We start from the raw sequence: 12,514 nt of genomic DNA on the forward strand, positions 1-12,514 counted from the left end.
AACCAACCTGAGATACTTAAATACTGTTTCAGATTGGATGTTATTATCAATCAGATGTATTTGGAAACTTTGTTCCACATTTTGTTTTCTAATCAGACAGCCCATTGATACCGTTTTGGTTAAGTTGGAAACACGGTGGTTTTGCTTGAGCCATTGACCCACCTTAGCCATGCAGGCAGACAACACACCTACTGCCTGCTCTGGTGACTCAGCAGGGGCATAAAAAAACTGTGTTATCCAAATAAAGATGGCAACTGACACTGGGACATTATTTAGGATAAGTCATTTGCAAATAGACTAAACAGCAAAGGTCCCAGTATGCAGCCCTGTGGGATTCCCATCTGGAGGGTTAAAATTAAACTACAAACTAATGATTTAAGTACAGATTCAATGTTATACAGATTGTTAAGGTCAGCAAATTTTTACCTGCTCAACACAGAAATAAGACAAAAAAAGTGAAAATTTTACTCATTGCTGAAATTGCGTGATTTGATATTATGATGCTATACTAACTTCATGCATACATGCAAGAAAATACAAGAATTTTACTTTAATTTTTTACCAAAATCTCCCAAGATTTTATAAGCAACTTGTTTAATGTAATTTCATGTAAGCTAAATCAAAATTTAGCCATCATTTTGATCTGTTTTATGTATAAATTAATGACAGAATGAATGAAAATATGTTCCAGGCAGCAGGTTATGCATTTGCTGCTGCACTGATGACCTATAACATCGAGTCAAAGCTCTCTTTCACAGTTTGACTAGTTATTTTTGCACACAGAAGCTAAGGGACAGTTATTGTGTTGAAATTTTGCGTGAAATAAAATAACTTGTTCATCCTGGAGACACTAAGACCTGTAGACACATTTTATCATCCGTTATTGAAGCAGGAAGTCATCATAGATGGAGCTTTAATAACAAAATATTATTCATAATTTATGTGATGTTTGCTTGGTTTGTATGCTTTCAACTTAATTTGAAAACTGCCCATTGTGTAACGTTTAATGATTGAAGATGTGCCTAAAAGTCCCCCCACCCAGCCACCAGCTCGACTGTTAGCTTCAGTGCTGTAGCAATAATCAAGCTGTTTGTGCTGATAAATGTCTGGTGTTTACTGACGTGATTTAGAAGCACTTTGTTAACTGAATCCCTGTTAAATACATTTCAATGACCAAAAAAAGCTGATTTTATCCTCAGTTTTATGGAAATCATCCTTTTTATTTGGTTTTAACAGAAAAATCCCATTTTGATCACACAACATAAAGCATCTCCACTTTTTATTTTCATCATTTAAAGCTTATTTATTCAGCTATTTTATATATAACCAACAAAAAATACTAATAAAACAAAACATCCATACAGATTTTAACTAACAAACATTGTAAAATTACACAAAGTGAACATATTAGGTGTATTTTATTTTTCTCACATTTCCTGTCTTGTTTTTTTTTTGTTACTTCTGTTTCCAGCTTCATTATCAGCCACTAGGAGGCACTGCAGAGCTTAGATATCACATCCCACAGTTTTGTTCTTATGATCTGTCCCTATAAGTCTGAATTAACAGCCAGACTCTTGCTGTGTTAATATGAAGACTGTGTGAATGTTTATTTAGATCTAAAGCAAATCTAGAAGTAAGCGGTGACAGAGTTGTCAGTATTTTAGCTTTTGTTAGCTTTAAACACGTAGAATGAGTCATGTCTTTGTACAAAAAGGGATTTAATGAATCAGTTTAGCACTTTGCACTAATTTGTTGTGTATTTTCTGTAAGTAAATTATTTGTAAAATTGTTTCTATTTATCTTCTTTTCTTTGTTTCCTCATCCTATAGCAACTGGAAATGTTTCATTAGACCCTGTGTTGGTTTTATTTGTGATTTCTTTTTTGTAGAGAAAAGTGAATAAATCTGAATTCTTGTTAAATCTGAGTGACTGACTTTGGACATGGACACCAAAAAACAGAAGGGTGTGTGCTCCTGCAAATGTTCACATGATTTCTAGTCATTTTCAGAGATGGACTAATTCACTCTTGGAAAGCAAAAGACAGTGGTGCTTCCATTGGATGGCCGAGGGTGGCCAAGTCCCCCCTTGAAAGTTGCTGTCTCCACCAGGGAACAGCTCTCAAAGCCCTAATTAAAATTTTATTTCATTTTAGAGTTCAGACTTTCCATGTAAAGTTTCTTTTTACTTACGTTGACGTGACCAAAGTCATTATACAAATAAGGTTAAAATTAAGAGTCTCCACATTGGAATAATTTGAATATTTTCTGAGATGTTTCCTTTACGCCCCTTGTTCTCCAGCTTCAAATAAGCTGGAAATGTTCATGATTCAAAGATCTGCTGAAAGTTTGAGAGTTTAATGAACAACGGGTGAGCTATTACTACTAATACATATTTGGTGCATAAAAGGATTTTCTTGTGATCAGAGTTCAAGCGAGTCCGGGTTTTAATGGAGACTCACCAGGTTTGGGTTTTAATGTGGAAAGTGACCATTATAACATGCTTGCTTCAGTTTTCCAGGAATCGCCACATGCAAATCAGTCACAACAGGTTCCAAAGGATGTCAAAGATTAAAATCTTTGTCAAAAGTGTTTCCCTTTAAAGTTATCTAATCCAAGTTTTTATTTTTTCAAAAAGTTCCCATCAAAACAGGAGTTAAAGTTTAGGATGAGGATGTGCACTACCTGCACTGCACTGCTTTGATTTCATCTGACCTTTTATTCATATTCTTTGGATCTTTAGGAACAATCTCATATAAAAATGCATATCAATACAATTGATCAATGAGGAAAACGTCTTTTGAATGTTTTAGTGGTTGCGCTGTAATTGTTTAATGTGCTTTCCCTAATATTTTTGTTTTGTTTTTATTTCTATAATTTTATTGTGGGGATATGTAGAAATGAAGCCTGAGATTACTAAAACACGCAGATCCTGTTAATTAAAAACAATTATATGCTCCTGTATTGAGTTTGTTATTGAAGACAAGGTGGTGTTTTAGATTTGATATTGAGATGGGCACACAAAAATCGTTCTGACTTTACTCCAACATTTGAACTGCATATTATCTTGCATAAAAGTTAGAAAAATGTTCTTTACACATTAAGGCTGTTGCTACAATCCAAATGCAGTGGTGGATAAATTTGAAAAATTTTAGGAATAATACTAGCAGATAAGTAGATATGTTAAAAAAATGAAGTAGAGGAATAAAACAGCATAACAAGCATGCATATGTCTATTTGCATCACTACTAAATTATAATACATAATATTCTGTGCTTACTTTTCTATCTTTTGTACATTAATAGCTGCTTTAATTTCATATATTATTTTTCATTGACTATTGAAAATTAAACTAACTGGGAATCTTCGTCTTTACACAAATGATAAACTTCAGCACACTGCCCTCTAGAGGCCAATCACTGTGGTGCATGTTAAACTTATGCCTGCAGCGCCATCTAGCGGTCAAATTGTGTAGTGCTTCTTTTCATGGTGGACCCCGAACATCCAATCAGCTTGTTCATCATTCATTTGGAGTTTGTGAGTGTAGCTAAGTGATGAAAGTGCACAAAGATCACGGTTTGGGTAAAATAGAGCAACATGCTGCTAACATCAGCTTCTCTGAAGAGACAGCGGTGATTCCCCCTGCCATCCGAACGCAGAAGAAGCCTGTGAAGTCATCTGATCCGGACCCCTCCAGAATGTCAGCCGTCATGTGGAGCCTGCTTCTCGCTTAACGACACCCTCTGGTTTCTCGGGGTGTCCAACTGAACGAGAACACGTCGACTTTATTTCGCCGGTGGGTTTCCCCCCTCCGCTTAAATTTGGACCAAGCGAAACTCGCCGGCCGGTGAACAGACACTTAGTGCGGCGGACAACATGCGCTCCTTAGCGGGACTAGCGGTCATCGTAGGGACGGCGAGCGTCTACCTCTACCTGCTGTCCACGCACCTTCCCCCGGGTCCGAAGCGGCACCAGTCGGCCTCTGAGGAGGACGGAGAGGCCGAGCAGGAGGACAGGTAAGGACACTGGTTTTAGATGGAAGAATTATCACGTTGCTAAAGTTTACTTAAGTTCATTAATTAAAATATTATTTTTATTTTTCTATCAATCAATGTATATTGTTGATATTATATCTATAGTGAGGCAGGTTATAAACGTATAACTTTATAAATGGTCCTAAAGCTGTAGGCCTTAAATACAAAATTATATTTATATATTGACCATTATACAAATATTATGTAGTATTTCGCAATTCATAAACCTATTAGTTCTATTAATTTTTGTGTGTGTGCAATTGTCATATTTGACAGTGTTCCTTTCAAAATCTTAAAAAAGCTGCATTTGCCTTAATCCTGTCTCTTAATTTCATTATTATGACCATCTTAATTCAAATAAATGTCTATTTTCTCATTTTGTCACAAATCATCCCATTTCAACCACCTATAATGCAAAATTGATCATTAATAGTTTGCATCTAGTTTATAATAAATCAAACTGGTTTTTATTAAGCTGTCAGCCGAGTCTGTGGCTTTCAGGTAGACACAAATAAATTATGGCTCAACTTTATTTTAAAATTATTTTCTTCATTTGACACATTCAAACTCTTAAGAACGGGAATAGTAAATATAAAGGTAAATAAACCAAATAAACTAGATTCTTGTGGGAGGTTATTCTTATACTCATACCTCTTTTGAAAGCCCAAGGGGATTCCCCAAAATCCAAAAATAACCACACACCTTCCTGCATATAGTGAGAAATATCGCCCTAATAAATACTAAAAATGAAAATCAACCTTTACCTAATAATCTCCTAGACTTTTTGTTTTACATTTCATCAGAAAATAAACTCCTATATGCAGCATCATTTTCAATATTGCATGTGTTACTGGTAACATCTATGCCTTTTGTGCCTTAAACTGATAGTTTGCTGAATGAGTGTGTGTGAACACTGGTGTGTGTGTGTGTGTGTGTTGACATTGACAGTCAGATATGAGGTTGGTGAGGGATGATTGAATAACACCATCCCAGACGTCTGAGGCCAGTGCAGGTTCTGAGTCAGCGTAGGAGGGGATGTACCCTGTAAGTTGATATTTACTCAGAACATATATCTGAATCCTTGTGATTATTTCTGCTCTCTTCAAGAACACTTGTGTTATTTTTTCCTCCGGTGACTCTCGTAAGCAAAATTAAAAAGTGTCCACGATGACACATTTCCCTCCTCGAATACTGTACATTCATCCATCCAGTCTCATGTGTGCTTACATCACCGCGTGGTGGACCAATGACGGGGCAGAGCAGTTGTCTGCTGACCAGTAGAAATGAGGTGTGCTGAATGTGAAAGCAGGTGTTCGAGGAAGCTGCTTCTTGAGTTTCAGAGGGGGGTGGGAGTGAGGAGCTTCTTTTACCCGCTGCTGCGGTCTCCAGACATGGTCTCTATTTCTGTCCTTCAATCAAATATATCTGGTTACTCTTTTCCTTAGACACAAAATGATCACTTTCCTTTTTGACACATAAAGATAAATTAAACTGATGTGAAATCAGATAAAATGAGCATAGAGCTAGGATTGGGACAATATTCAATGTAACTTGTACCAAGTTTTGTAACTTGGAACATGTTTCATGACGTATAACATTGGATTCGTAACTTGTAACTTTAGTTTTCTAACTTGTAATTCTCAATTTGTACATGAATTTCTTGTTTTGTAACAGGAACATTGTATTTTGTACATGTATTTTATTTTGTAAAATCAAACTTTTATTTTGTACATTTACTACTCATTTTATAACATCAAACATTCATTCAAAAACATGAAACTTTCGGTTTTTACCAAGCAGACTTCCAAAATAAAAAAATCAATGTACATGTTTGAAATCAAAACTCTCAAAACACACATTTCATTCTACAGCTACAAACCTCAAATCTACAGTGTTACAAATAATTTTGTCTCGCGTCAGTGGGAGGAACTTGGGTGGAACCAATGAGAGCACGAGTCTTAGCTACCAATCACATTTCTCGGATTCCTGTCCAATCATTGGGAGAGGAGGGCAGGGTTCTGTCTCTACTCAAGGTCCACCCTTATCGCCCTACAGGATTCTTCATGCCTTTGAATAAGGAACACTCGCAGCTCGGATCAGTTGCTAAATTAAAGAATGATATAATTTCTCAACAATTAAAAACACATTGTTTTGTATTTGCAGACTAACTTTTACATTGTGGTTTTAGAAGACAATTCAGGTTTACTGATAGCATTTATGTGTTTACACTAACTTTTGTGGGGGGGACAACTTTGTGTGTGTGTGTGTGGGGGGGGGGGGGTGCCCCCCCCCCCCCCCCCCCCGGGATCTCCGCCTATGCCTGTACCCTACCCCATGAATGATTCTTACTTTATTTAGCTAAATAAACAGTAGATATATTGTACTTTAATAACTGTTTTCCCAAACTTCATTTAAGCCCATAATATAATATTAAATGCATTGCTTTCTTCTTGTCTTTTCAAACCCAAACTGTTGAGCTGTGTTCTGATTTTCCTGCAGACTGACATTCCCGTCTGACCTGGAGTCTCTCAGAGAGCTCGCAGAGATGCTCAGGTTTTATAAAAGAGAACACTACAGCTACGTTCTGCTACTGTTCTGCAGCGCCTACCTCTATAAACAGTCATTCGCCATACCTGGTTCTTCCTTCCTGGTGAGATGAACTCACATTCTGTGTGGAAGCTTTGTCCTACTTTCTCTAATTGTGAAAATCTTCCTCTCTCCTATAGAACATGTTGGCTGGTGCCATATTCGGACCCTGGGAGGGTCTGGTTTTGGCCTGTTTCCTTGCCACTTTTGGCTCCACATTCTGTTTCCTGCTGTCCTTGACATTTGGGAAACAGTATGTGGTTCAATTCTTTCCTGAGAAGGTGGCCCTTCTGCAGAGGAAGGTAGATGTGATGGTCAAAAAAGAGAAATAATTTATAGTTTGTAGCAGGAATGTCTAAAACAGCTAATCATTTATGGAATTTTATAAACCTATATTTCATACATTTCATCTGTGTTTTCCTTTTCCAAATGTTTAAAGCTCAAATCCTGAGTTTTACTCAGAGGGCACCATCTAGAGGCAGAAAAATGCATCACACCTTAAGCCCCTCTCCCTACTTCCATGATTCATCGGCTGGAAGCAACACCTCTCGTTCTTGAACATGCACTTCTAGCAGCAATGCTAAAACACATACATACACAGACGGCATGAATTGTACACAGGTGTGCCTTAGTCCAGCCAAAACAAAAAGCCACTTTGAAATGTGCAGTTTGATCTCACAGCATGATGCCACTGATGACTCAACTATTGAGGGAGCGTTGAATTGGCATTCTGAATACAGGAATGTCTACCAGAACTGTCGACTTTAAAACAAATGTTCATTTCTTTACTATAAACTATCTCCAAAGGCATTTCAGAGAATTTAGCACTACATCCAACCAGCCTCACAAATGCAACTACGTGTAACCACCCCAGCCCAGGACCTCCACATCCAGCATGTTCACCTCCATGATCGTCACCAGCCACCCGGACACCTGAAATAATCAGTTTGCATAACTAGAGGATTGCTGCTAACACTGTCAAAAACCGCCTCAGGGAAGATCATTTGCATTCTTGTCATCCTCCTCGGGTCTGGACTTGACAGCAGTTTTTCGTTCTAACTGGCCTTGAGTAGGCAAATGCTCACATTCAATGGCATTTGGCACATTGGAGAGGCGTTCTGTTCATGGGTGAATTCTGTTCTGGGCGGATGTCAGACAGCACGCGGTATTATTTGGGTTAGCAATTTGCTGACATCATTGTTGTGGGTCGAGTGACCCCAGGCGGAGGTGGGGTTATGGTACGGGCGCATATGCTATGCGCAATGAACACAGGTACATTTTATTGATGGCATTGTTGGTTTGTGGTCACCTGTTGAGGTGTGATAATGAATGGCCCTCAAGATCTGTACAAAATTCCTGGAAACTCATAACATCCCAGTTCTTGCAAGGCCAACATAATCATCTAGTAACATGGGAAGTTGGGGTGCTGCAGCCCCCCCCCCCCCAACCCCCTTTGCTGGTGACCTCTAAGATTTATTTACCACAATGGTGCAAAAGTGAATTTTAGACTTTGCAAACTATAAAGTTTAAACTAAAAGTAATAACTTTCTTTCTAATCCTTGTTTCCCTCACAGCCTATTCCCTTTTACTTTTCCTTCTTTAAGGTGGAAGAGAATCGTAGCTGCCTATTCTTCTTCCTCCTTTTCCTTCGTTTCTTCCCCATGACTCCTAACTGGTTCCTTAACATCACTTGTCCTGTCCTCAACATCCCCATCTCCATTTTCTTCTTCTCTGTGTTTATAGGTGAGCTCATATATCGAGCATAAAACAGTAAAGACCCACAAATGAGCAGGAACACTGATGACCAAGTCTCTGATGTCTCCTTCCAGGTTTGATCCCGTATAACTTCATCTGTGTCCGTACGGGCTCCATCCTGTCTCAGATCTCCTCTCTGGACGACATCTTCTCTTGGGGGACGCTGGCTCAGCTTCTGGCCATCGCCCTCGTAGCTCTCCTCCCTGGAGCGCTGATCAAACACTACAGCAAAGCTCATCTGAAGGTGGACGGCGTTGGCAGCAATGAGACCAGACAGCTGGAAATCAAACAGGATCGGAAGAGACGGTGATTAAGGGGGGAGGAAAGTAGAACTTAATGTGGGAAAACCCCTCGACACGTAGGCATGTGACCTTTCATCTGAGCCAGAAGTGAGATTTCTGTAAGGTCATACCAGATGGGTGTCACACTCGGGGCATGATTTTGGTCTTAGGTTACAAACCAACTTCATTTATTTAATTAGTTATTTTTTTTAGAGGAAATTAAAGAGGGCATCCCCTCATTTGTTACATTTTCAGTGGTCTCTAGTAGAAAAGATGCCTTGCTAGTTATTCCCTGTGGGAAAAAAGCTCTGGCGCTCCTGTTTCAGGAAGTAGAATTTAGCTGGAGGAGTGGGGAGATTTGGAGTCTTATGATAAGTGAACATCTCACCTCTGACTGGCTAACGGCAAAATGACTCGTCCACTGCCTTCATTCGTTCTGCAACACTGATGTTTTATTTCCACAAATAACACAAGCCTGAAGGAATTCTGCCATATGGTGGAGTTGCTAATGCTAACAGTTAGCTTCTACTAGCCAAGATGCACTCTACTTTCTCCTAGTTGCAAAAATAAAAAGCCTTCCCCATCATGAGCCAAGATGGGTGAGTCTATGAATGCTAATCTACGTGACGTAGATCTGTGACTTTCTCTGACCCAAGTGTTTTCCCATCTATATTCTTTCAGCGGCTAATGAAGGAAAACTATTTTCACGTTTAGCCTGCATGTGAAACTCGGGAGTGAAGAACATACTTAAAAAATAAAGCAAACATCCTTTGTTTCTCAGTGCAACTTACCTTTAAAATCCCTTCAACATCCATGGATTCAAGTGCCTTAAAAGCCCCGGAGCTTCATGTTCTGTTCCCGAATAAATCCCATTTCGCAGAAAATGTTATTAAAATTATTTCAGGTGCAACTGAAATTATGAAAAGTTAACCTTTTACCGTGATCTGTTAAGTCAGAAAAATGTTTAGACAGATGATGAAATGTCTTATTACAGTGGCTCAAAGTGTTACTGAAAAAGCTCAAAACAGCAATCTGATTGCTGATTGACCAACAGAAAAATATTGGTGGTTATATTCAGTTCATAAACACACCACTAATAAACCACTTTCTTTTAGTGTTTGTAGCATTCAGAAATGACACAAAAATAAACATTTAGAATTTGTGTCATTTTTTTATATTTTGGGTGCATAAAACTATATTTTTATGAATTTGTCTTCATTTTTATGCCAAAAATAACAATTAATCATTATCTAGTAAATGTTTACATTTCAATTCACATGTATTTTGTTTAAAATTGTTCCCGTCCCTTAACAGACTGCTGTTTAGGCTTGTCAACTTGTGCCAAACCCTAGCCTGCCAAGCCGTGTAACTAAATAGACTGGCCACAACCCACTGATGGCTCTGAGTCATGAAGAGGGATCTACGGCTGCCTTTCACACAGACAGTATAGATGAAGACACTCCTTGGACTGGCGCTGTCTATTGGAGCTGGCATAGTAGCGGGCCACCATCTTGGATGGGTCCCCATTTGTCCCCAGTGCATTTATTTCTACTGAGGAAGGTGCTTACCTAGTCAGATATTTAGTATGGCATGACAATTAGAATATAAATATATTTAAACTAAATAAAATAAAATATAAAGTCCCAACAGGTAGACTAGAAAAGTCAATAGTAATCAAATATGATCTGTTTTCAAAAGTTCACCGGTTGTTGCGACCATAAGCTGTACAAAAACGAACATAGTTGTTCACCCTGCGTTGACTCCGGTTTGGTTTGGAGAGTGAGGGACCCATACAATATGGTGGCGACGCTGTTGTGCTCTCCAGCACCCAATGGGGCATTTACATATTCATGTTTGATGTCTTTCAAACTGTCTCTGCAGGCTATTGGACAACAAACAACATATTCAGAGCTACCGATGTCAGTCAGCGGGGCAGTCTGCCATACACCGTCGAAAAAGATGAAAATCCATAGTTTTTTATGAATAAACTTAAGAAAAATTATTTGCTCTTGACTCAAAGAAAAGCCCAACTCTAAACAGTCCAAAGTTCATGCCAAAGATGGCACTGGCTCATTTGAAATGAGCCAGTGCCATCTTTGTTTAACTTCCCGCTCACCAAACTGAGCGCTGTGATTGGCGAATCAATCAGATAGAGCTCTGTGATTGGCCAGGCACCAGAGTAACCAGGGCTGCAGAGGTTCCAATGGCGCGTGGCTAGACCGACATGCAGAGCAAAATCATTTTGCTTTGGCAGCTGATGTTCTACATGTAGATTTGTAGGCTAGCCAAACCCAAGATGTTATCCATGTAGGGTCTGTGTGCATCCCTCTAAACACACAAACTGGTATGTTGCATCAAGTTTTTGTGAATTGAAACTAATTGATGTTTTTTTTGTGTGGTTCAGAGAAGGCCTTAGCTTTAGTACACCCGGGCCAGATGCATATCAAGTGTGTATTTGTCCAATTGATTTATTTCTAACATAAATATTTGTTTTTCCAGCTGTGATTTATTTGTTCAGTTTTTTTATTTGGATATTTCTTCTACAGGATCCCGTCCTCTTAATTCATGCTAGCATTTATAATTGGCATTCTATGTGTAATTTCAGAAGTGAGATCATGCAATTACAATGTGTTATTTTTTATTTAATTACTTAAGTGTCATTCATATGAAAGCAAAGAAAATCATGTCATGTTAATATTTCTGTTTTTTCACACACAGTTTACTAAAAACTAAACAGATGCATGCATCTGGCTCCAAAAACGAGCACAGAGCTGTGTTGAGTTACTGTTCTTCTGTGTTTAATGATTAAAACATGCAGCCCCCTAAATGTAGGATATATTGTTTTAGTTTGGATTTTTAATGATTTCTTTTTAAAGAACTTGAAAATGTCTTAATGTAGTTGTGGCAGCAGATGATAGAATTATATGGAAATTTATCAGGGTTTAACATGCCGTTTATTTTTCTTAAATGTTTAATTGTTGTTTAAACAAATGTTATTTAGAAGAACATTTGTTTTGTCTTGCACCAAAACACCCTGGAACGGCTTGCAGCAGATGTTTAGTTGTGTTTGGTTGATTCTTTTTTCTCTAGATTTAAGAGGCAAATATGAGCCAGGGGTTTTATTTTAACATTAAAATGAATACATTCGATTTTTTCCAGCAACACATGATGTGCCTTTATAACACAGCTGTTTTAAGTTCTAAATTATGTCGCTTATCAGGGAGTCAGTTCAAATAATGCAGTTTTTCTTTTGAAAATACACAAAAAAATAAACAATCATGCCATTACAGAGGGTGTTTTAGTCAGAATTCAAACTTTGAATTAGTAAAAAATAAAAAAGTAGGATTTTGGATGCAAAGAACTTTTTATTTGTGCCCTCAAAAGGTCATCAACCCTGTTTGATCAAAGAAAATGCAGAAAAAATACTAACAGTAAAGTTTATCTCAAAGTAAAAGCTATCTTCCATCTTCTTACACACACACACACACACACACACACACACACACACACACACACACACACACACACACACACACACACACACACACAAGTCCTTATTAAATCACATCCACGTCAGCTCAGGCAGTCACCATCAAAATCAAACAAATATGCAAACTTAGTTCATTTTTGTTCACACGAGTTTTCAGAAGAGAGAAGAATGCACTGGTATGAGAGAAAATGGTCATCTTGTATTCTAGATCGTTAGGTCAAGTCAAAGTCGTTTTTGCAAAATATCTGCATAAACCAAGACGAAAATGATAGTCGTTCTATTTTGTGTGCATATTTCACCATTCATCATCTACGTGTTAAGTCCAACGCTGTAAACATCACAAATCAGCAGGTGTACCAGGTTTGTAAACAG

General features: G+C 38.1%; 1 protein-coding gene across 1 annotated transcript; it reads left to right on the plus strand.

The window, feature by feature from the left end:
* Nucleotides 1–3,696: 3,696 nt before the first annotated feature.
* On the plus strand, nt 3,697–10,248 carry LOC107375906 (transmembrane protein 41A-B). Its single transcript, XM_015944732.3, has 6 exons — nt 3,697–4,012; nt 6,530–6,680; nt 6,757–6,918; nt 8,221–8,359; nt 8,446–8,677; nt 9,967–10,248. Exons 1-6 carry the CDS (start codon nt 3,873–3,875, stop codon nt 10,019–10,021), a joined length of 879 nt encoding a protein of 292 aa, XP_015800218.3. The 5' UTR covers nt 3,697–3,872; the 3' UTR covers nt 10,022–10,248.
* Nucleotides 10,249–12,514: the final 2,266 nt, after the last annotated feature.

Source organism: Nothobranchius furzeri, chromosome 12, assembly GCF_043380555.1.
Source record: "Nothobranchius furzeri strain GRZ-AD chromosome 12, NfurGRZ-RIMD1, whole genome shotgun sequence".
In the NCBI taxonomy this organism is placed as follows: Eukaryota; Metazoa; Chordata; class Actinopteri; order Cyprinodontiformes; family Nothobranchiidae; genus Nothobranchius; species Nothobranchius furzeri.

Coding starts and splice junctions, on each gene's coding strand:
- LOC107375906 (XM_015944732.3), top strand. CDS start 3,873: ATGCGCTCCTTAGCGGGACTAGCGGTCATCGTAGGGACGGCGAGCGTC. Junction 6,681..6,756: donor TACCTGGTTCTTCCTTCCTG/GTGAGATGAACT, acceptor TCTCTCCTATAG/AACATGTTGGCTGGTGCCAT. Junction 8,678..9,966: donor AAACAGGATCGGAAGAGACG/GTGATTAAGGGG, acceptor GTCCCTTAACAG/ACTGCTGTTTAGGCTTGTCA.